We start from the raw sequence: 27,328 nt of genomic DNA on the forward strand, positions 1-27,328 counted from the left end.
ATATATATATATATATATATATATATATATATATATATATATATATATATATATATATATATATTTATATATATATATATATATATATATATATATATATACATTTATATATATATATATATATATATATATATATATATATATATATATATATATATATATATATATATATATATATATATATATATATATATATATATATATATATATATATATATATATATATATATATATATATATATATATATATATATATATATATATATATATATATATATATATATATATATATATATATATATATATATATATATATATATATATATATATATATATATATATATATATATATATACTTATTTCAAATATTTTTTTAATGTTACACATGTGTAAAGTGATCACTTAAACCAGCCTATGACGGTCATATTCTTCATCATAAAGATTTTAGATTTTTAACATCTCATCAAAGGATGAGATGTTAAAAAAGAATATAAACTCCATTTAAGAAGATTTTATGTATACACACACATTCACATACATACACGCATACACATAAACATACATACCAACAACATTTCATTGGTAGAAAGATTCTTCTAAAGGCATTATTTAAACAAAGAATAATTGGTAAAATGTTCTCAAAAAAAAAAAAGATTTTATTTAAATGCGATGTATTTCTCGATTTTTCTCATTCGGTTCCCATTATAAAATATAGTAAAACAAAAACATTAAAGTTTTTTTCCACATATATAATATGTGAAAATTACATATATAAAAACATACATGTGGAAAAACCATAAAGTGTTATTTTATTTAAATATTAAATAAAACGCAGTTTCACCAAAAAATGTCAGTACAAAACATAAATCCATAATAAAAAAAAATAAAAATCAGCATGAAATTTCATTAACCTATATTGAGCGCTCTAGGGTGTGATACATATTATTCTAAGTTTCATCTCAAATATGGTATACATAAACTTATATATTTCTGCCTTTAAAACAATGGGTATTCCGTAATTGAGAAATAATAAGAGCGGGCAATGTGAGGACGATGTTGTGATGCTAAACGTTTCAAACGCTTCTTCGACATTAAAAATAATTGCTTTCCTAATAGGGAACCGAAGTTAAAATGTTCTAACTAACTCTCTAGTTGAAAGGTTTAATACTTCAGGATACTTGACGTTACATATATCGCTCACTCCTTTCAACAACGTCATAAATCAAAAATCGTTAATTTTCAGTTGTGCATGTTTTCGGAATGCCCAGAAAATGTACTTTATCCCAGCAAAAGAGGCATATTTTTAACTTAATATTTACACGCTACAGGGCAGAAAGTATTGTTTTTGCATTTTGAGTAAAAGGTATTTTTTAATTATTTTTTTAAATAAACTAAATATTTTTAAATGGAGAAATAACCTTCATGTTTTACCTAAAAAGATCTGTTGCAAAGTAAAAAGCTCAATAAGTGGCTTGATATTTATTTTTAATACATTTTATTTTATTTTTAAACTTTAAAAACGTTCTCCTGAAAAATCAAGTTTTTTGATTTATGACGTTCTTGAAAGGAGTGAGCGATATACGTACATAAGCTTTAACATATTAAATTTTACTTAAGCAAAACATAAAAAAAACATGTACTCCACAAATTAAGTAAAAAATATTTATGAAATTGTGAATTTTTATAAATTTTGGCAATACATTTGAAGAAATAGTGGTTTTTAGACAGGAAACTTTTAATTAAAAAGATGTTTTCACAAAATCTGGATTATCTTCAATTGCAGGTATTATTTTCATATTATTTTTTGACAAAAAAAACCTTAAGAAAAAGCTTCTTTACATCTCACCAATAGATGTCTCTAGTCACCAAGTTCTAGTGATTCATGAACAAGGTTTCTCAATTGGTTCATATATATAGAACTCCCAAAAACTTGAGTAGCGTGGTTGTCAATAATGGGTAGAATTGGTGAATGTTACACGTCTGTAAAGTGATCACTTGAACCAGCCTATGACGGTCGTCAGCCCCTTAAATGTCCGGACTTCCATATTCTTCTTCATCTTTGATGAGATGTCAAAAAATAATATGAGTAAAAACTTACCATGAACATCAACACAGCCGATTTGTTTCTTCATGGGGCTGGTATTTATCTGGCACATATAGCAGCCGCGATCGCTCTCTCGGAGCTGTCTGATCTTAAGTTGCCAGGTCCTAAGATTATCTTCGGACACGGTTATCCTGGGGTTGTGCGTCACGACTTTTGTGTGTATAGTCAGAATTGTGCCATCCTCTGCCTTCATCCAACCCACCTAGAAAGAGAGATACCCTGGTTATAAAGATGACCTAAGATTTTTATTCGGGAGTAACGATTTTATTATTTTACATTTTATTTTATTTATTATTTATGTATTTCATACATACATAGATACATTCATAGATACATATTTATTTCATAGATACATTTACAATATGTCTTACGGCTCTTTAGGCATGGCTTGTGTTGAGCCGAAATACTAACATGTTAATACATTTTTTTTTTTTAATATATTTATTTATTATTATTTGTTTTTTTTTAATAAATAGATTATAAACATTACATAGAAGAAATACAATAATAATTTACAGCATAAAGGTTTTACAATAAAATAATTACACCTGGACTTTAATTAAATCACTTTCTACCTTGTCCCTTCCAATGCGAAGCAACCATCGACGGACACTGTTCTTAAAGACCTAATCACTACTGGAATTCTTAATGGTTTTGGGCAGCAAATTAAAAATCTTTGGCATAATTGACAACCATCAGTCATGTAAAATTGATGCATTCGCATTTAAAGAAATAAATATTGAAGAAAAAAATGTGCATCTGCATTTGTCTTTTTCTCCATCTAACCCTTATCTACGCCCAATGGTGCATAGAGCATTCCATTGTATCAACGTAATGTTATCTTGATTGCCAATTGCATGAAACTGAAATGTTCAGTCTTGCGCTTTTTATACCAGTCCAGGGTGATAAAGAATGAATTTGAGAGTAAAAATCACTTACCATATATTTATCTTCGTTCCCCTGGGAATCGAACCCAAGATGTCCATCACGGTAGCCAAATGCGTCTATCACTACACTACTATGGCGGATCATATAGTTTACACCTGCATATGTACGTTGTACAAATATATAATTGTTTTTTTTTGTCGTATGTAAGTAATCTTCAACATTTTGAGGATTCCGATCTCACATACTAATATAAGAGTTTCTGCTTAATAAAAAAGCTTCTTTACATCTCACCAATAGATGTCTCTAGTGAAGTTCTAGTGATTCAAGAACAAAGTTTCTAAATTGGTTCATATATATAGAACTTCCAAGAATTTGAGTAGTGTGGTTGTCAATAATGGGTAGAATTGGTGAATGTTACACGTGTGTAAAGTGATCACTTAAACCAGCCTATGACGGTCGTCAGCCCCGTAAATGTTCAGACTTCCATATTCTTCTTCATCTTTGATGAGATGTCAAAAAATAATAAGTAATCTTCGAAGTTATATGTTGTCAATTTTTGTAACTACTAAACGTTATGTAACTTTTAATGCTCACAGCAAAGATACCAAAAATTATTTTGTGAAAACCTTATAGGACTAAAAAAAATAAAAAAATATTCATTCTACATGAAGTGTGATGGATTTCATTTTCAACTGACTTGCAATGAAAAATACAAGTATATTCAAAGATTTTCATATTAAACACTTGCCTATCTTAAGAGAAAAATCCTTGCCTCATTTCTTTTTAGAATCTGACAATTTTATGTTTTCTCGTTCATACATTATACACAAGGTAAAAAGGAAAAAAATACTTCTCGCAAATGTTACGTATTGAATCTCTTTAAACCTCTTTAAAACGTATTTTTTTGTTTACGTATTCAGAATAACACATCGTAGTATTTTATACAAAAAAAACACTGTAAAAACTGAACTTAAGTATGTTAAATTGAATAAAAAAACGTGCTAACGTTCTACTATTAAAACGCCTTGTTTTATATTTTTAACGTTCTTTATACTGTCAATATAAAAACCATGAAAACATAAAAATAAAACACTATATTAAGATATAATAAAATAATAAATAATAAAATCCTTATCCACACCCCAATGGTGCATAGGGCACTGCTTCATATGAACACAGTGTTATCTTGATCGTTTACACACGAAGGAAAGGTGATCAGCCCTCCGCTTCAGGCACCAGTCCAGGGTAATATTGAATAAATATTACAGTGAAAAAATCACTTATATTTATTTGACCCCCCTGGGAATCGAGCCCGGGACTTCCAGAACGGTAGCCGAGCGTGCTGACCATTACACTACAGAGGCGGACAAAAAATTTAGATAAAATTAAAAAATTAAGATAGGTATACATAAAACAAATAAAAAAAAATATGAAACCCAAAAACAACACTTTCTGCCCTGTAGCGGGTAAATATTTAGTTAAAAATATGCCGCTTTTGCTGGGATATAGTACATTTTCTGGACATTCTGAAAACACGCAGAACTAAAAATGGACAATTTTTGATATGTGACGTTGTTGAAAGGAGTGAGCGATATGTTTAACCTTAAAACTGTCAGTATTTATGTTGCGTGGGTACTGTACATGTAAGTTATACTACCATAGTTATTATATACTCGGTGAAATATTATACAAACATTCAATTTATAACTCGCCATTGCTTTGAAAGTTTCAGTTAAATAGTTTGTTACGCGAAATTGAAGGGAGTTTCATCATATAAAATACACCAGATTTAAATTTTCAGCTTCAAAGCATTTGATTTGCAAAGGCAAGGCAATACCATATTTTCAATTCAAGTAAAATATTTATTTGAACTATTTAGCCAACTTTATCGAGTATAATATACCTTCTGTATATCATAGAGTTTATGCTCAATTAAAATATTTTTAAATATTTTTATTTAAATATTTTAAATAGTTTTAAATATTTTTTTCGATTGATTTTGTTTATGAAAGAGGAAAATTAAAAAAAAGTGTATAAATTAATAAAACATTGTTTGTTACTATTAAATTTTAAATAAATAAAAATTAACCACTTATAGTATTATATAAATATATATTTTTAACGACTAGTGTCGGAAGTTACAGATACTTCAATTAACGGGGTTAAATATAAACTAAAGCATTAATAAGACTAAATTATCTGTACTGTAAGTGAGGGGAGGGGGGTAAGTTAGGGGGAGAGGTAAGTTAGTGGGTGGATTTCGAGAATAACGGGAACATAGAAAGCAAAGGTGAGAAATTTTTAAATAAAACGTTATTTATTTAATTAAAACTAGTTTTTTTCTTGGATTACTAGATTTTCTAAGATATTCATTATAAAGCCGTTGAATGGTACTAGGTGTTATAATTTAAATCAGGTTTTACCACAAAGAGAATGCCGAAACAATAAATATAATAATAATTAAACATTCTCCTTATCATATTATTTTTTGACATCTCATCAACGATGAAGAAGAATATGGAAGTCTGGGCATTTACGGGGCTAAAGACCATTATAGAAATGTAAATAAATGCCCAGACTTCCATATTCTAGTAGTATATTTTATATTTGAGTAGTGTGGTTGTCAATGATGGGAAGAATAGGTGAATGTTATACGTGTGTAAAGTGATCACATAAACCAGCCTATGACGGTAGTCAGCCCCGTAAATGCCCAGACTTCCATATTCTTCTTCATCTTTGATGAAATCTCAAAAAATAATATGAAAATAACTCCCATCATTGGAGATAATCCAGATTTGTGAACAAGTGTTTGGACACACTCAGAATGTTGTACTCTTCTTATCATTCATCTTTCACTTTGTGTAATACTACTGTAATAATATTAATGTCATATTACCATACCACAAAATTAACAATGATTTTAACATACAAAAAAAATAGTATCTGTGATAAATTAAAACTTGAAACGCTCAAAATGTTGTAAACACAATAACGCGTTATATTGTGCATTGTACATAGTACTGAAACCTTTGTATTAAGGTAATTACAGTCTTTTTTCTTCTTGATGACAATTTCAGGGCTGAAAGAATTACAGGATGGCCCTTCTATTTCAGTGCCCGCGGGTTTTATCGCCGTAGCTAGGAGGGAGGAATTCGGCAGGAACAAAGCAGGTTTCACAATGGCCCGAAGCTTAGCCGAGAACAGTTGGATGCTTTTCAAAGTTTTACAGTCGCCGTACTCGCTTAGTTATTTAAAACGACTCCTGAGAACCAATTGTCAGGTACATTGTCCCCTCAGCTGGCGAAATAAACAACACTGGCTAAATTTGTTGAGTCATTTACCCAACTTCTTTAATAAAAAGCGGACTTTATACGCGTTTCAATATAATAAAAGATACATTTTTCCATGAAAAAATCTTTTAACGTAATTTTTTGTATTTTTTTGACAATGCAGCGAAATCGGTATTGTTTTTTCCTCTAACACTTAACTATGCCCAGTGTTTCATAGGATACAGCATTGTTTTTATAAGAAATGTTTTTTTGAATGACTGAATTAAAAATAAAAATATAAGAAAGGAATACATAAAAAATATAAATTCAGATAAAACGTTAATTAATAATATACTGTTTCAAAATACGTCAACATAATTATCAATCTTCCCTTTTAAAAAAAAAATCTTGTTCCTTAACCCCCCCCCCTTTTCCTATATTTACTAACCTATATATACCCCTAAATATATTTTTTGTTGGTCAGTTTTAATTTTTTCCAGAGGATAAAAAACATCTCTTAGTTTTCGAAACTAGTCGTATATCTAAATAAAACTCATTAAAATGGTATATTCAATTGTTTATTTTTTTTTTAATTATAAGAAAGGAATGTAAGGCTGAACCAGGAATAATTGAAAACATTAGGAAAAGTTATTTAAGGTGGTACAAACATGTGGAGCGAATGGATAACAAGAAAATGTTAAAGAAAGTATAAATGGAAAATGTGAATGAACGAACAGAGCGAGGATGGCCAAAAAAGACTTGGAATGACCAGATCAATCAGAACCTGAAATATGGGTGTCAGAAATACACGTAATATCTGTAACGATGGAATTGAATTCAACAGACTATCAATCATATTTTCTCTTTTTTCTTACTCTTTTTATTTTTAACTTCATTTTCATCCTAACTCCAAAGATGGCTCATGACATACAATTAAGATCAAAGAGTTTATACCCTAGAACGGGGCTACTTGAACTTTGATGTGTTACTTGTTCCCAGTACAAAAAAGAGATTTAAATCTGTATTTGGTCTACAATAATGAACGTATCGGGACAATAAGTGTCACTTGTCAGGGAAACAATGAATCATGTCGATACGTTCATTATTGTAGACCAAATACAGATCTAAATATTTTTTTGTACTGGGCTCAAGTAATACATCAAAGTTCAAGTAGCCCCATTCTACGGTATGGGGTTCCCCCGACAATATATCATTTCTTGAAATATATAAGGTAGAATTTAAAATTTAAGAATACAAAATGTACAACGAGATACCTTCCAACCTAAAAATATGATAAAACACTTTATTACTCTATCTTAGTAATACTGGTAGCAATTTTATGTAATTTTTACTACAAGATAACAATGAATATTTTTCTAGTTTGCACCTGATGTATTTTAAAAACTTGAGTGTAAAAATGATGAAAAGTTTATTAAGGAGACCTGTTGTGTTCGTGTTTGCGTGTTTATGAGTGAGGGTAACTCAAAGCGATTACGCGAAGTAAAAATTGGCGCTCACAGACTCCAAGGGTGGAAAATTGTATAGACCACACTTTGCGGTAGGCACAGATGCATAATGGGTTATTGTAACATCAAGAAAAGGTAAAAAAAAAAGTTTTTTATCACACCTTGGTACGAATATTTTATGTTAAATTTGTACATGTTACGATGGGTTTGAGTGAACTCGACTCGACCTTAATACCCATATATGAGTATCATGTATCATCTCAGTAGTTTGATGATGTCCTAACAAGGCTAAATAGTCATCACGAATTTTGTTTTTTATGTTATGTTTTTAAAAAAATAAAACTTTGTTGACTGTAAAAATCAGTGTTTGGGTTTTAATATGCTGTGAGCGAATATCATGCTAAGAGGTCTAAAATAAATATGAAATATTTTTTTCAAATAATTTTTTATAAAATACATAAATTTCCCCAAATTTTATTGTTTTTTAATATCATTGTAAAAAATGTAATTTTTAATATACTTGCAAGGGTCATAAAACCACAAATAAATAGATAAAAATACCAATTGGAAATACAAAAAACTGTTATTACTGAAATTTTGGTAGACGATTCCCGGGCAGAAAACCAAAGATATGGATCGATAGCTGGGAATCGATAACGCAGGAGGCTAATCCCTCTTAAAAACAGGCCAAAAGGCCTACACCAAGATGAAGAAGAAGAAGAAGAATGAATTTTCGTCGTAACTTAATTCAACTCTTTAAATATTCTTTTAAAGAGCCTGTTCGAGATAATGTAAGTATTACAGCCAACTTTTGGTGTTTAATAAAGCACGAAAATAGACAAGTGAAAAAAATCAAGATTGAAGAATAATTTTTTTATATAATTTTTCGACTTATCTCGTTTTCTCCCTGAACAAGCGCACAACAAGGGGAGTTCTATTGTCAGTTAACGCTGATGCTGGAGTTATTGTTGTCTTCAACTATTCTCTACTTCATATTTAGAAACAATGAACCCACTTGGGAATGTCGAAATACAAATTCTCGAGAGCACCATATATATATATATATATATATATATATATATATATATATATATATATATATATATATATATATATACATATATATATATATTTATATGTATATATATATATATATATATATATATATATATATATATATATATATATAATAATAATAATAAAACCCTTATCCGCACCCCAATGGTGCATAGGGCACTGCGTCATATAAACGCAGTGTTATCTTGATCGGTTACACATGAAGGAAAGGTGATCAGCCCTCCGCTTCAGGTACCAGTCCAGGGTAATATTGAATAAATATTAGAGTGAAAAAATCACTTTTATTTATTTTACCCACCCTGAGAATCGAACCCGGGACCTCCAGAACGGTAGCCGAACGTGCTGACCATTACACTACGGAGGCGGATATATATAAATATATATATATATACATATATATATATTTATATATATATATATATATATATATATATATATATATATATATATATATATATATATATATATATATATATATATATATATATATATATATATATATATATATATATATATATATATATATATATTTCATTCAAACTCTTATCCGCACACGATGGTGCATAGAGAACTGCGTCATATAAACGCAGTGTTATCTTGATCGTTTACACATGAAGGAAAGGTGATCAGCCCTCTGTTTTCGGTACCAGTCCAGGGTAATATTGAATAAATATTACAGTGAAAAAATCACTTTTATTTATTTTACCCCCCTTGGGAATCGAAACCGGGACCTCCAGAACGGTAGCCGAGCGTGCTGACCATTACACTACGGAGGTGGACGTATATATATATATATATATATATATATATATATATATATATATATAAATATACTGGTTTTTCAAATATATATTTAGAGCGTTGAATCAATGTACATTCTCAAATGTTATGAAACAAATTAAGTGTGGACGGTCGTTGAATTTCATTTCAATTCATTTATCAATATCCATGTTTTTTTACTGCAACGAGATAATCTAACAGTTGTGTGATAGATTTTCAAGAGGTGATAAAAGAAAAGAATGCAAGGCTGAGATAAGTATTATCAATAAAATTAAGATACTCAAGAAAGGATACTTAAACAAATTTTTGAGGCTAATGTGGTTGGCAATAGAAGCAGAGGAAGGCCGAAGAAAACTTGGCCTAATTAAGTATAAAAAAATACTTTAAAGTATTCAGGTCTGGAGTCATCGTTCGGAATAATTGGCGTGAATGAATGTGAAGATGTATGAATGTGGAAGAGGCATAGATTATTTGCAAAGGCATAGATTCTTTGCCTACCTCTGCGGGGAAATGGCATGATGGTTTGTCAGTCAGTTTGTTCAAGATTTTTTTATTGAAATACTTAACAGTGATTGTGATTGAATTGTTTATGAATGTTATTTATTCCTTTTCTCCTGTCTCCAGTTTTTAATTAAGAAAATGGAGTAGATAAACATGTCTCCGCTTTTTAGTGAAATAAAAATGTCTCCCAGTTGCGCCGTTGTCATTTTTTCTGCGTAGAATTGAATGCAATGTTTCCCAATTTCGGGAGATGTATGCCTGTCCCCAAAGCCGCTAAACCCGTTCTGGCAACAGTGCGCCGACTACCTTCGAGATCTCGAATTGGCCCGAAGACAAAAAGTTCGTGATTAATGGATCCTCCGCGGTTTGCGGACACAAAATTTCGTTTCCCCGTTCCGGGAAAAATGAAATAATGCGAAATATCCCGACTCTTCGAAACAGATTCAAAATAATAAAAGTTCCGCAAAAAATATTATATTTTGTTTTTTTACTGCGACAAACTTGAATATTGCTCCTTTTATTTCCAACTTTTCTACACTTTCCTTGATTTATCGCGGTTCAGAAGTGAATATGATTCTAAATGACCTATTACGTTAAACGGTTATGAGGAAATTGATGTTTATTTCAAAGTTACGCTACCAGCATTTGAAGCCACATCTCTGAAGATATTTCATAACATTAAGACCCTTTACCGAGGTTCGTCGCCTCATAACCCAAACTATATAACATAAAAATAGCAAATTAAACTCAAGAATATTCAAAGGATACGAGTAATCTATTTTTATTTATATATCTGCTTTACGATAATTCATAATAAATTTATATTTAAATATAAATATATGTACTCCGCCTCCATAGTGTAATGGTTAGTGGCTACCATGCTGGAGATCCCGAGTTTGATTTTCAAGAGTGTCAAAATAAATGTCAGTGATTTTTCAGTCTTATATTCATTTAATATCACCTTGGACTGGTACCTGAAGCGCAAGGCTAGTCATCTTTCCTTCGCTTAATTAACGATCGAAATAATACTGCTTCATTAAAAAAAAAGTATTCAAATGCAGCGATGTTTCAAAATTTCAAAACTTGAAAAACAAAATTAAATAACTTTTGGACATTTAAGATTTGAACAAACAAACATTTGTAACATTGTCAATAATATTGATATTCAAAGTGGAAAATAATGTGGAAAAGCTAAAAATATTGGTTTTAATCTAATAATATATTAAAATGCAATTCCATCACGAAGTGTCAGTGGATAATATAAATCTATTAATATTCAAAGCATTTACTTTGTGGTAAGTAATTTTTACTTAAATTGTAAGATTTTTTTTTGGTTTTATACAAATATTACAAACATTATTGTAAAAAAAAATAAAAGAAAATTTATATTTTAATAATGATGCAGTTGAAAAATGTCAGTAGAAAACGCAAATATGTCGTAGTCATACAGGAGAAAGTGACCAATTGCATTGTTTCACAAAACTGTGATCATTGACTATTTGATATCTTACTTGCTTAATATTGCCCTGACAAAATCCCAAAGGATTTTTAACTTGGAAGTATAATATATTGACTAGTTAAAAATGACTAACTGCATTGGTGTTTATTTTCTTGCCAAGCAAAAGTGACTTAAATGGCCCTCCTGAATATTTTACGTTTTGGTAGTTGGTCACTTTCTCCTGTACGACTACGATGTATATATAACATGTATACATTAACTTTACGTTGCCTTAATATGTTAAGATTCTTCTGTCAGAAGGATAATAACTTTATATGATAAATTTAAGGATTATAAAAAGCTTTTCAACTCAGTTATCACGTTTGCTCTGCGGTAAATCAAATTAAAATTAAAGCCTTATTAAAACTTGTTTTTATGATCTTAATCAACGAAGCGTATCCTCTAGACTCGAGATTACTTAAGCGTAATTTGACAACAAGGTTTAGGCTAATGTAATATTTTGTAAGTAATATTTTCTCTTCCAACTTGATGATTAATCACCTGGTATCAAACCCATTGTTAAGTCCACTTATCTGGGCTGTAATGAACTCCAACTTTGCCATAATACTGTTCAAGTGTTTTTTCTCGGAAATTATTTGGAGAGCATTTGAAAGGGATTAGCTGGAGAACAATGGTAGAGGAGTATTATATGGTTCGGTGGAGAAAATAATGTATTTTTGGGCACTTCTACGTCGAATTCTGAGGAGCCTTCCCGGAAACAACAGGATATTGATTGCTTTGATCGTTTAATTAGATTTCAAGGTATCATATAATTTGTTTATAAAGTAATTAGCTGAAGTATCCATTAGAATCTTAAATAACATTAAGGCAGAGAAGAAAATAATTTTGATGTCAATATAAACAAGTTAATTTCAATATAAAAATAAAACGCTTATACTTAAATGGTTACATTTTGAGTATATTTATATTAAACGACTTATTTTGAGAACTATAGATATTTTATCAAAAGGTAAAAAACAAACTTTACATTATCTCCTGTCAATGAGAATATTAGTGATTCTCGAAACTGGTCATGCTGACAACAAAAAAAACTCAAAATTGGTTCGAATAATGAAATTAGGAATGAATGCAAGGCTGAGATAAGCATTATCGATAAAATTAAGAAAGGTGTGTTGAGATGGTTTGGACATGTGGAATGTATGAGTGAGGAAAGAGCGGTTAAACAAATTTATGAGGCGAATGTAGTTGGAAAAAGAAGCAGAGGAAGACCGAGGAAAACTTGGCACAATCAGGTTTGTAAAATACTTGAATGCGGCCGGGTCAGGAGTCGTAATAATCGACAAGTAAGTATGAGGAGATGCATGAATGTAGAAGAGGCGAAGAATGTTAGCAAAGACAGAGTGTTGTGGCGTTCGATTCTCTCTACGCACCCCTGCTGGGAAGCGGCTTGATGGTTAGTTAGTTTTTTTTAGTTTTAGGAATTTGGGTGAAATGTTTATATTTTCAGTATTGCGTTTATTTTTTTCATCGGTTGATGAGAACATCCGTAGTTTTCAGAACCACTCGTGTTTACATTAATAAACTCAAAAAGTAGTCTTAATAATGTGTTTTATTTTAATATTTAAATCATCATATTATACCACGAAATTCATGCCAAAAAAATAAATAATTTAATGCATATTGCTGCTTACCGCTCATTGTTCGTAATTCCATACCCTTATCTACACGTAGTAGCATTAGTGAATGCAATCCCGCACAGTTATCGATCCTGTGGAACCCGCTCGAGATTTTTCTGGACTCTGCGGGTTGTTTACGGAATTAATTTGTTAATGTACAATTACCGTACTAAATTCCACGGCATTGTGGGATTCTTTTTTATCAATTATTCAAGTGTTATTTATGCAGACAGTGAATTATTAACATATGAATGTTATATGTATCATTATAAAATATAGGTGTTTCAACTTGAGACGAAGCGTCTTTCGTTATTAATACGGAAGATGATTGAAGTTTGAGCATCTCAGAGCTAACGACTTTACATTTGGCCGCCTAAACTGGTCACTTATACACTTGGATAACGTTCACCATTCTGCCAATTATTGAACATTCTTATTGCATTAATTGTTTAAACTTGTATAAATCAAATGCTTATGAATTCATTATGAAAGAAAAGAATAGTATAATATGACTTAATTATTCCAAAGATTTTAAAAAATGACTGATCGTGTTCAAATGGAGTTAGTTTTATACGTATTTCTTTAATTTATTGACTGATGGATGGCCTAATAAAAACATTCACATACACATACACACACACACACAGTCACACACTTACACACACACACACACACACAGATATGTATATACGCATACGAGTAAGTATACGAGTATATCGCTTATCTTTTAAAGGTCCCTATCACTGTCGTCAGAATATGTGAGGTAATACTGTGAGTGTACATCCAATAACAATGAACTCAACTTTCGAGAAAATTGAAAATACAAATCAACGCAAAAAACAAGTACCTACCTATCTCGTTTAACAAAATTTAGATTGCACAGTACATACATTCGTATAAAAATTACTTGACGCGACACCAAATTTACTCCACTGTTATTCACAAAGCGAGAGCATGCAGTAGTGGTCTACTCAGAAGGGGTTCTTTATTTACGTTTCTGAGGTAAAAAAGGTGAAGTGAGTACACCTTAAGGTAATATCTAAACCTTGCATTCCGGTATACGTGTTTAAATTTCAACTTTGTGATTCGTGAGTGTTGGTTGTGTACAAATGAGGAACACATTAATTTGCGGTGGAATCGTTTAAAAACTAATATCACTTATTAAATATGTATGGCAAATTCAAAATATTGATATTTAAAAAAAATGTATTTTGTTATTTTAAGCCGTTATATAGTAGATGTACTGGCAAAAACGTTAACTCGAAAATATGCAATTTTGACTTAATGATACAGTATTATAAAGTTTTCAACGTTCTTTAAACTGGGAAAATACACCGAGTACTTGAAAATGTCATATTTATGTGGTTTTAAAAGTGAATTTACCTTAAAGTTTTATAGCGGGTGTTTTATTCAGGCTAAAAGTTTAAAATAACAGGGATTATTAAAACACGGATTTCAGAGTTAACGTATTTTGCCAGTATACCCACGAAATATACATATTTTGTCAGTATACCTATTAAGTGTGATAATAAGCGATTATGTGATGAAATATTAAGCATTTAAAAAATAAAAATACTTTTAAAATACCACTTATTGAGTTTTATTTCATCACACACGCAGTTCATCGTCGGGCGATTATTAAAACTGATCAGTTTTAATAATCACCTGTCGATGAAAACAGCTGTAGCTTTCGAAACTAGTCATATATAATGAAATCAAAAGTAATATACGGTATTATATATGAATTTCATTTTCAAAATGAATAACATGTCATATCGTGCCGAATTATTAAATATTATATATTTTAAGCACTTTAAGTATAGTGAAATATAAGGCGAAATGATTTGTCACATTCTGTTCAGATATTTTTTTTTGCACTGATAGTCTTCGCTCTCTGCCGTTGTCATATATTATTAAGATCATCGTATCCCAAAGTGGTCCATATAGACCCTCAAGGGTCAACTTTGACCTGCAGGCTATCTCCTGTCAGCGAAAAAGAGAAATCTGCGTGCACGAGCGGTTTCGATTAAGGCTGATAATAGGATTAAAAAAAAACCGTTTTACAAAAAAAATATTTGAATTTATTAAAATGCAACGTTTAATCAAAATTTCTAATCAATCGGTAAATAGAATTAGAAGATTTAACATTTTGAGCATAAAAGCAAGATACATATATAAAATTTTGGCATACTTAATCATACATGCATCAAGTAAGGTTCAAACAGTACTTATTTCTCCATATAATGAGTTTTTATATCAATTTTTGAATCTGATTTACAAAATAGTTAGTGTCGCGGACTCTAGTCACAGTTTCTCGATTCGAATCCACTCTACCACAATTTGATACCTATTTCTAAAAATGAGTCGCTTAGGCTCACAGAAGAAGTATGAAATTGAAATATTTGTGTAAATAATAAAAACACAAATATTTCTCTTTAATTTAAAAAAAAATATATGTATCGTTAGATTTGAACAAATATTTTATTTTTATTGTTATACTAATAAAAATGGTAAATTTCAATAGTACCGTTTATTTGTATATTTTTAAAAAATCGCACCAAAGGCGATTTACAATTTAATTCTTAATATCATTACTTTGAGTTTGCTTTAAATACTACAAATTTAAAACGATTCAGATGAATTAATTTAAAATCAGGAAAAAACTAAAGAAAAAAATTCAAAGAACTTACATTGAATTTTAAATAAAACGAGACGGATTTAATTAAATAAAACATTTTTATGAAATTTGATGTACAAAGAAATTTTAATAAAATCCAGGATTACAAACATGTCAAGGAAAAAAAAAGTTTATATTTTGGAATCAAATAGATTTTTGAAAAGAATAAGAAATAATATTTATTAAAAAAAACTGAAAAAAGTCTCCATACAATTTTTTTGTAAAGACAGGCAAAGTAGTGGGAAAAATTTCAGCTTTGTGAAAAAATACAACTTCTCTGTGTTACAGATTGCTATGCAAATACAGCAGAATAAAGAAGTAAATAATAATTTTAAATAGTTTAAGGAATTTCTAATATTTTAAAAGAATGGCGAAAGAGAATATTATAAAATAACTACATTGCAGGGATTACATGAAAGTTGAGAATACGAAAATTATCGTATGTAATATGCATAGCCAGTGGCATGCACAGAGTACTAATAAGTAGGCAGTAGAGGTAGGTAGTAAAGTAAGCTAGGTGCTACTTACTAGGTTAGGTAGTTGATATAGGTAGTAAGGTAAGCTGGTACTACTTAGTAAGGTACAGTAGGTTCTGGTTGCGTTTTTATATGTCACGCGGGTGAGTTAAGATAGGCACTGCTTTTCTACCTGTATGGAAGGCACGCCCCTGGATATAGCCAGCAATTGAGCAAAAAAGCAAAAGTTCATAAAACATCTCATGTCATAAGATAGCGAAAAATCCGCCTATGGACATTTGAGTTATAACCATACCATAAAATGAGAGATCATAATTTACCTTTTTCATTTTGAAGATCGATGTGTTTTTATTAAATTTAGTGTTGAATTTAACTGCAACAATAATTAATTAATCTTTAAACTATGAAAATTCTTTAATAGGATTATATTATATTTTTATATCAGGTATTTTTCTGCACCTATAGTAAATTTATCAAAAAATGTATGTCACATGAATTTACAATTTTTTTTTTACAAAAAAATGTATAATACATGTTTTCAACAAGCGGTACTTAACGACCGTTAAAAGAAATGTACTTTTGGGGAAACAACAGGGCTTTTATTGGTTGGATCGTTTAATTAGATTTCAAGGTATCAAATAATTTATTTATAACGTAATTAGCTGAAGTATCCATAAGAATCCAAAATAAAATTAAGGGAGAGAAGAAAATGATTTTTAAATTTTATTTTGATGTTATTTTGATGTTAAATTTTATTTTTATATACAAGTTAATTCAGGTCTTTTTCTGCGCATAGGCGCATTTAATATAGATTAAATTTGATGCGCATTTAATATAGATTAAATTTATCAAAAAAATGTATATCACATGAATTTTACTTACGATTTTTTTTTTTTACCTTGATGTATTCAACAAGCGGTACTTATAGACAGTGAAAGGAAATGTACACATACGAATAGTTATGAGGGTATAAAAAAGACAAGAGAAAAGTAGAGTTGAGAGTAGAGAAAAGAGGAAACGTAAATAATAAAATCTTTAGTGCGACAGTTATTGTATTTGGGGCGTGATGGAATAAATTTACGTGAAATTGTCTACGTGAATATGGCGGGTCTTAAAATATAAAATTGTTACTTCCTTCAAGCCCAGTTTATCAAATAACATACTATAATTATTTTTTTTTGATTCAAAAGAATTATACCTTATTATCCAAAAATAAAACTTTATAAAGAATTTTATTCTCTCGCTTTAATTTTTAGTACAATAAATATTTTTAAATATTTCATCTTAATCATTATTGTACTGCACTCCTATATGGTTACGAATTCTGGACGATGTATAACACTTACTCTAGGCAACAATAATCTGCTGAAATGCGAATGCTAAGATGGTCAGCTGGAATAATCCTTAGAGACCAAATAAAGAGTTCGCTCATTTGTGGAAACCTGGGTGTAACAGAAATCAAAAGTAAAGTAAAGGAAAGACAATTAAGATGGTATGGAGACATAGGACGAGAGAAACTGATCATATTGTAAACTAGACGATCGCCATGGATCTTCCTCGAAAGACATCTAGAAGAAGACCAAAAAGGTAATGCATGCTTCAGAAAGATAACATGATTTGAAGGCATGACCTAGATCATGATGAAGGCACGACCTCGATGACGTTGTAAATGATAGAGAGACCTACAACCAATGATAGAGGACGAGGAGAGCTGAACCTAACCGTCTACAGAGACGATATGAATTTCGTTAGTTGTAGTTTAAAAAAAAAGTATTTTTAATTAATTAAATTTTTAATCATCTTATAACAATTATTCTGTTAAGTTTTTTTTTTCTTAAGTATAAAAATTAAAATAAACAAATCATTCTCAATGTAACTGAAAGGAATTACAACACAATTTATTTCCTTTAATTTTTCGACAGTTGGAAAAAGTTTGTAGAGTGAATCGTGTATAAACCATGATTGGAAAACTAGTCTAAGAAACGTTGAATAAACTGTCACCAAGGGAACGATGAACAGTAAATCATAAAAGAACTTCCCTCTTTCCTTTCTCTTCTATTTTCAATTGTAAAAATCTTTTCCTCATTTTATTTACTGAACTTTACCCACCTCGCTATTTTCGTCTTTCATACACGAACACTGGGAAAATCGCATGTTAATTATTAAATTAAAACTTTAAATACTATTGTTCAACAAATAATAATATCAGGTTGACATTTACAATGGGCGATTTATCTTATAGGTATATTTATAATGCTGCTTAAAACTTGCATAGATTTCACAAGTAAAAACTTTTAATTTTAATTAAATTGTCATTCCACAAAGTTAATGCCGAATCAATAAATAATATAAAAACTTTTAACATCAGAAATAACCTATAAATAACTCTTAAATGGAGCCAGAACGTAGTTTATCCAATACTTATATTAAATATGATTTTTTAAATGCGTAATTTATATGGACAAACCAAATGTGATTCCTGAACCTTGCTAATATATTTATTTACCAAGTGGAAACAATTAAAAAAAAAAGCCTCACAAACTAATTTTCATTTCATTTTCAATTAAAAACACGTTGGATTTTTTTTGTCCATTTCTTAAACATGTTGGAAGTATTAGTTATTGAAAAATGATACAAAAAAAAATATTCATAAAAGTCTTAAAACATATAAAAAATTTATCACAAAAGTGCAAATTAATCAAAGTAAGGATTAAATCAAACTATTTGATTCATAAAGTAGAAAAAAACACTATTATTTTTGCATTTTTTCTCCCCTGTTATGGTTATTAAAATTTATCTTAAATTATTTATTTAGAGTCTGTGAGATTCACTTGACATACTAATTATAAAAATAATCAATGAAAAAATTCTACAGTTCTGGAGATCCTGGGTTCGATTCTCGTTATAAGAACAAGAAAAAAATATGAAATGGGTTTGGGATTTTATATGTATGGTAAGTATATATCGTTGTCCCCTCTATAGAATGCGCAGTCCTTTATATAAGCCAAGAGCTTTGAAGTGCAAGCGAGTGTTTTAAATGTGCATTTTTCCGCGCATTCTTCAATTGAATGCGATATATTCACTCGTAGATTTGAAAAAAAACACCAAGTGCATGTTCAATTTGCCTGCATCTGGCGCATTAAGTTCGTGAGGGTATTTTATTTAATATTGGTATTAGTACAAGTACTTACATTACAGTCGAATAATCGTCCATTTTTAGTATTCGCAAATCCTGTCGATATTTGCCCCAGTAACTAAAACGCAATATAAAAGTATTTGATAGATTATACCTTCATTCTGTTAGTAAATTAAATGGTAAAATTTTTTAAATTTTACAATATTTAAAAACAGACATTTTTTGTTAAAGCTGTCCCAACTGCATTCTCGAATCTGATAAAGAAGTATCTAGGCTTTCTGACAGACCTTTCTTGCAAAGCAAATTTATTTGATGAAATGAATTGTATTTTTTTAGAAAATTTTAATCAAAATTGTACCTTGATTTTACTATGAATTTAAATTGAATACCTTTCAATGTCCATGCTACTGTCAATGTAAACAAATACAAGTTTGTAAAACCACCATTCTAAGTTTCTTTAAGTGCCCCAAAATAGACAGTGAAAGGGATTTGTAGTTAGTTAATTAAGTTACTCAGCTAGATCCGATTCCAACCCAACGTTGGCTGGTACATAGATGACTCCACAACCCTGACTAGTACAGCGAACAGATACGGAACAGTGCCAAGGTATTTGCAGAAAATGTCTAGTCATTGCATTTCCCACTCAACCATTATTCATCAACAATTAGTTTTGGATCACTTTAACTAGTTGTGATTTTTAAAGATCAATAAACATTTTTTTTCATCTCAAAAATATAACATGAAAATCTCCATTAACAAAACAAAGAGCATGATCACTTCGAGACACCCAATACGATGCAAACTTGCAATCAATAATGAAAGCATAGAGCAAGTTATGCAATTCAAGTATTTGGGTGTCGAAGTGTCCAGGAGCAATAACCTCTACAATGAAGTAAGAGAGCAAGCAAATAAGGCCTGTGCTGTAGCTGGATGCTTAAAAAATGGAGAAGAAAAAATGGAGCTTTGTATGGAGAAACAAATACATGATGAAAGAGAGTAAGGTGAGGATCTATAAAACCTGCGTAAGACCGATCCTGACATACGGCACGGAAACAAGAGCCGACACCGCGAGAACAAAAAGCCTTCTTAGGACATCCGAAATGAATACTCTACGACCCATTGCAGGCCTAACACTTCGCGACAGAGTAAGAAACTCAGATATAAGAAAAATCTGTGATGTTGAACATGTTGTGCGATGGGGAAGAGAAAGAAGACGTTTCTGGAGAGATCATGTGAGAAAAGCGAGTTCGGATCGAGTGGTGAGGGTGGCAGCGGACAGCAGCATAGGCGGGATCAGACCCCCAGGAAGACCACCTAAACGATGGAAGGATAGCTGGTCTTTCACCTCACAGGACCGACCCGAGAATGACAGGACCTAGTCCTAAAAGAAGAAAAAGAAGAAGAAGAATAAAAATTTTTATTAAAAAGGAATAATCCTCAAAGCATCGAATCCGCGACACCAGCGTTGTAAATTAAAAAATAAATAAACCTTTCATCCAGAACCGTTTCTTCTTCAAGTTTTAACCCTTTCCTTAATTGTTCGTCCCAAAGATCATTTTCTTCAAACAGATGTTATGCATACAGAAGGTTTCGCAAGACGTAAAAACAAACAGAGCGATTTATCATAACTAACAAAGTTTCCTCCGTTTAAAGTCCTTTATTAAGTGTCGCATTTCGCGAAAAATATGGTGACATAAAAGTTTCTCTGGAGCTATAAAATCGTCATAGTCGTCTCCGCCCGAGACAAATGAAGCAAGGAATTATCACTGTAAAGGAAACTACACGCCCATATCGAAACCGACCAGGTTTAAATTAAGCTTGCAGGGTGGTCATTTAGAAATGAATATGGCATTAATCGCAATTCCTAATCGATTACTGAAATTTCAACTCATTCATCTATTTTAATTTTTCAGGAGCACATTGTTATACTAGATTTATCATTTCAGCATTCATTTTCTGGTAAGACATGATGAAATTATAAAAAAAACACTAGTTTTTAACCACTTGAGTCATAGTCTTATTATTAAAACTAGTTTCGGTTTTAGTTGTTAGGAAGCATAGCGTCCGAAACAAGTTGCCATAATAAAAATAAAGCTCAAGTGGTAAAAAAACAAGTTTTTTAAAATTATTTGTTATAATAAGTTTGCTACTCTTAAATTAAAAACATTTATAGAAAATCATAATTATTAAAGAAATTCTTGAAAAAAATATACCAAAAACACATGTTAACCACATTTAAAAAAAATAAAATTATTATGTATTAAACGCATTTTACATAATTATTTTTAGACATCTCAACAAAGATGAAGAAGAATATGGCAGTCTGAGAATTTACGGTGCTGATGACCCTTGTGGGCTGGTTTAAGTGATCACTTTATACACGTGTAACTTTTTCCAATTCTACCCATTATTTACAACCACAATACTCAAGTTCGTGTATTTCACTAGAGATATCTATTGGTGAGATTAAAAGAAGCTTTTTATTCAGCAGAACCTTTTTTATCAGTATGTGAGGTCCAAATTCGGGATTACAATTTTAATATATAGGTTTATTTAATATTTAATGTTAAATATTATTTATTCTTATTTAAAAAAAACAGTAAAGTCTCGTTGGAATATAAAAAGGAGCGTAGATAAATGTATGATATTCCCACTAAATACATAAAAAAGTACTCGTGCAGTTTTTTTTCTAGACTTTCCACAAAGCAACACTTAAAAAAAATAACACTTTGATGTCTGAAATAATAGACGTAATTTAATTTCCTTTGCATAGTTTATTCCCGTATATTTTTCCATTTACAAAATAAAGTTAAACCGGAAAGTCGTTCGGAAACAATTTTGCTTTCATTAATTATGTAGAAAAGTATGTTTCGGCTACAGCAAGAGTTTTAAATGTTTTTATTTTAGTCAGTAAAAAAGCTTGTTATCCCGAATGCAATGTAACTCTGCCGTTATGTCGGGGCATTAAAGTTCTAGTGAAATTCTGAATCTACAAAATGTCGATATAAGGAACTATCGTACAGGGTTGAAATAAAATGAAACATGTATTTATGGATTTCACAATATTTTCAGTATATCCAAATTGTGAGTGGTCACTTATTATGGATTTAGTACTTCTTAGGATTGTTTACATCAAGATTGATATTGACATCTCAACAGAGAAGAAAAAGAATACATAAGTCTGGACATTAACAGAGCTATCGACCTGTCATAGACTTGTTTAAGTGATCATTTAATGCAAGCGTAACGTCTATCATTTTACCCATGATTGATAACCACACCACATAAATTTTAAATGAATTGGATATTAATAAATTTAAAAGGAAAAACCTACAAAATCTCTATATAAGGGATATTTTTGCTAGTAGGATGGTATAAATAGGGAAAATAGTTATGAATAATACATCACAAACACTTAGACCAATCGAAAATAAATGATTGAATAAATTTTGCAAATTTTGCAAATTAGCAGGAATCAAACCCGTGACCCTGTTTTTTTATTACTATTTTTATTTTGAATTAAATTTAAGTAATAAGTTGCTTAATTCAACCATAGATGGTGCCAAAGATGTACCACTAGAAAGACGTTTTTAATGTATCATATATCAAGGTTCGTCCTTGATATTCGACTGAATTCATCATCAGATCTAGCTGTTCTCGGAACTTTATTTATAACCGTATCCGTTTACGGGATACAAATCATTCTGCGGTGATAACACTTTGCTTGACTTTTCCAAGCCCTTATAATATTATGTAAATAACCTAATGAATCTCTTTTTGCGATATATCTCAATTATCTGATGTAAGGTACGCGAGTAAATTACATCCGAGGAGGCACGGGCGTATTGAAAGTTTGAGAGACGTCGCCGTAAAGAAACTCGTATAATATTGCGCGTATACGTTTGTAGGTGTAAAATGATATTACACAGCGTAGTTCCAGCCACAAAATACCATTACATTCCATTGAAAGTATCAAATTTACTGTGAAAAGGATATTAAAGAATAAAGTGTTCCCCGAGAAAAGTTCTGGGATTCATAAATCATTTTCGTGGAAACATCATGTCGTCAGTTCTCCATTCTTTGTCGATATTCATTTCTAGAGAATAAAGCCAGCGGTATTGCCAAAAAGCTCTAATTAATGAAGTTTAATTTTAGTGACGCCCGTTTACAAAAGTATCTTGGACGAATCGGGATGAAGATTTTGTTCTTTACTTTTGGGAGAGAGAGAATCCATTCTTGCATAATCTAATAAAAATCTAATTTCTTATTTAATACGCGTGGATATCTTCAGACAGAAGTCATCCTTATTATCATTTTTAAAACATCATACAGCTTATTTATTTATTATTTATTTTAAAAACTTTTTTTTATAAAAATGCTAGAAATAATTATTAATATTTACAGGCAAAATTTTGAGTGTGTCCAAGTACTTGTTCACAAATCAGGGTTTCGCCACTTAAGAGTTATTTTTTTCATTTTGGACATCTCAACATAGATGAAGAAGAATATGTAAGTCAGATATATACAGGGCTTATAACCTGTTATAGGCTGGTGTAAAGTTCTACGTGTATAGAGTGATCACTTTGTACACGTCAAAAATTCCCTATTCTACCTATAATTGACAACTGCACTTATCGAATTTTTGGAACTCCTACATATATCATTAATTTCATGACACTGTGCAGGTGTGTTCACTGGAGCCATCTATGGTTTGATTTGAAAAGGTTTTATTTAGCAGAGACCCTTTTATTTCTCAATCTAGCATTGATGGCTGTTGTGATCTCACATGTACTGTGTCATGAACGAAATTTTTATAGTGTAATTGTTAATAATGGGCAAAATGATGAATGTTGCACGCGTGATCACTTTATCAGCTTATGACAGGTCATAAGCCCTGTAAATACACAAACGTCTATATTCTTCATCACCTTTGTAAAGATGTTTAAAAAAATTAAAATAATTACAAAATGGAGAAAACCCAGATTTGTGAACAATTATTTGGACACTCAAATTGTTGTGAATAAAAAAATAATATTTGAAAAATAAATATGACTTTATCTTCTGTATCCGCATAACCACAATTTCGAGAAAATATTCCGTTCCGGCAAGGCGATGTTTTTTCATTCGGCAAAAGATAACGAAGTAAGCGAGATCGAAAAAAAAGAATAACACAGAGTGCTTCAATTTCATCATAGGTCAACAAAAAGGCTTCGAATATAGGATTGAAGCCAATCCAATTTCATCGTCGCATTGTTATTTTTAAATTCATTTATACGCGCACCCCCTTCGGTACGACTCAAGGTGTTCCCCGCCGCGGTAAAGCCTTAACAAAGGCCTGGAGGTTTTCTCATCTTGTTTTGTGTTCCCTTCCATCCACCTTGATTACCTCTCTTCGCATCGCCGGTTTATGACGTATGCTCGCACAAAAGAACACAAAGTGTGTGTTGTGAAATCGGAGCGCCGCGCCGTACGCGTCGCTTGGATTCCTGGGGTGGAAAAACAACTGGAAATAGACTCAAACGCAAGTGAACACGTGTCTTAAAATGGTTTAAGGAGAAGACTGACACTCCATTATTCAATCCGAGCAATTTTATAAATAAATAACTTGGGCTTTTTCCTTAAGAATACTGTCTTTATATCATAAAAAGTGTGCTAAAAATTATAATTTCTTTTTGATTTATGTTTTACTTGGTAAATACCACTACTTCTGTAAATACATAAAAAAAAAACACGAAAATAATTTAATATTTTTAATTAAAAAATATTGTAGTGCCAACAAACATACCACTACTCCTTTAAATACATAAAAGAAAAAACTCGAAAATATAAAATATATAAATATTGTATTACCAACAAACAAAACTAACAAGTATAAGTCCCTCTCCAAGCACAGTGCTCAATCTCTTTATTGGAGAGAACTGCGTTTTTAATTTGAGATTGTAAGTAAAAATTTATGGAAAATGAATTAAAATTATAAAAAATAACTTTTGAAATCATATTGAATGTTGCGACACGTGTTTTGATGTATTTTGAAACATTTTTAAACACCGTTAAACACCAATAATTGAGTATATTTCATAATTCACTATCTTATTTATGACATACTTTGTTTATTTATGTTAAAAATGATTATTTTTGTATACAATAACATTTATCGCAAATATTTGAATATCAAAACCGATAGACACAATTTACATCAATCAAGATTTGTCACAGAGTTAATTTATTTATCTTAACCTTTTTGTCATATAAAGTACGAAAGATAGATAATTTTGTATGAACGAAATTTCGAATTGATCAAATTAAGGTAGTCAAAAAAAGAAGAAGGATCGGGTAAGGAAGTGAGGGGTAAGAGGTAGAGAACACCAAGGAAGAATGATTTGAAGAACAAACCTATTGTTCATATTATTTTTTAACATCTCAATATAGATTAGAAGAATATGGAAGTCTGGGGATTTACGGACTTATTCTTCTTCATCTATGTTGAGATGTGAAAAAAAAGATAAATAATTCCTATAATTGGAGATAATCCAGATTTGTTAACAAGTATTTGGACACATTAAAAAAGATGTTAAACCAATTGTTAATTTTCAGAATTTTAGATTTGAACTTAACTTTTTGACAAAACAGATAAAAAAGTATATAGTTCGTTTTTCCCAGCACTTAAATAAAATTGAATGTTTTCTATAAAACATGTTTTCTTATATTGAATTGGCTAAGAATTTTCGGTGAAATTGGGATACAAAAGCTTTTTACGCTCTTGTATATTGCGTTTCGATAAAATAAATCCTATTTTAAGTACGAGACATAACAAGTAATCGTATTACACATTAAATTCTTGAGAGACATTTTCATTGACAGGTATGAGACGATCTAGTTCCCCGATGATGTTGTCACACTCGCAGGGGTAAATTAGACTCGTTTCTCAATCCATTGGAGGGTTAAATCGGATAATCGAATTTGTACTCGAATTTGTACGATTTACATGTAAATCTTATTCGTTTTTCAACTAAAGAACAATGTTCATTTATTTGGAAAGTGTGTAAAGGTTTTAATAATTGTTTTTTTTTTTAAAATCATACTTTAAAATAAAAATAAAGCATTGAATTATGGACATATTGTTATTGAAAATATAAGTAATAATAAAAATCTTTACAATATTTTCATTGTGTCCAAGTTTTTGTTAACATATTTTGTATCTCGGTCGTTTGTAGTTATTTATATGAAAATTTCTATTTGATATTTCAAGAAAGATATAAAAGAATATGACATAGCTTTTTCTTCATCCTTCAACGTTCCAAGAACACAAATTTAAAATTTGGACTTCGCTTCACATACGGTGTTTGAAAATGATGCGGAATAAATTGAAACACGTGTCACAATAGATTTTAAGAAATAACGGTATTTATCAATTAAAATTTATATCAATATAGATAGATATTAACGCAAAGTGACTGACAAATCATTTTATGTAAAAATAATCTTAAGCCTTCACTGCATGACTGCATTGACAGTTCGTCTTCGAGAGACAAGTGAAGTTATTATTTTGGCATTCATAGCGCATCTTTTGGCTAAATTATGAACTATATACTTGAGTTATAAATGTATCTAATCAGTAACAACAAAGAATGGTTGCTTATATTTTTAAAGAACGTTTTGACACTAACTTTTGGGTATGTAACAAATTTGATACACCATGCAGTGAAGGGTTAAGTATGTGTCAGTAATTCTTTTCCTGGATACTTTTTATTTTGTTTCTAAAACCCTTTAAAAAAGATGCCTTTAAATTCAAAAATACAATGTAGTATATGAAATAAAA

General features: G+C 30.2%; 1 protein-coding gene across 1 annotated transcript in view; it reads right to left on the reverse strand.

Annotated features, from left to right (window-relative positions):
• LOC148307710 (lachesin-like) overlaps positions 1-27,328 on the reverse strand; it is a 275,466-nt gene that overhangs the window by 141,691 nt on the left and 106,447 nt on the right. Inside the window, exon 4 of the mRNA XM_088262956.1 lies at positions 2,099-2,306. Coding sequence (XP_088119082.1) covers positions 2,099-2,306 — 208 coding nt within the window. The remainder of the gene's footprint in view (positions 1-2,098; positions 2,307-27,328) is intronic.

This window comes from Brachycentrus maculatus, unplaced genomic scaffold, assembly GCF_059751285.1.
Source record: "Brachycentrus maculatus isolate JH-2025_06_01 unplaced genomic scaffold, ASM5975128v1 h1tg000194l, whole genome shotgun sequence".
Classification (NCBI taxonomy): domain Eukaryota; kingdom Metazoa; phylum Arthropoda; class Insecta; order Trichoptera; family Brachycentridae; genus Brachycentrus; species Brachycentrus maculatus.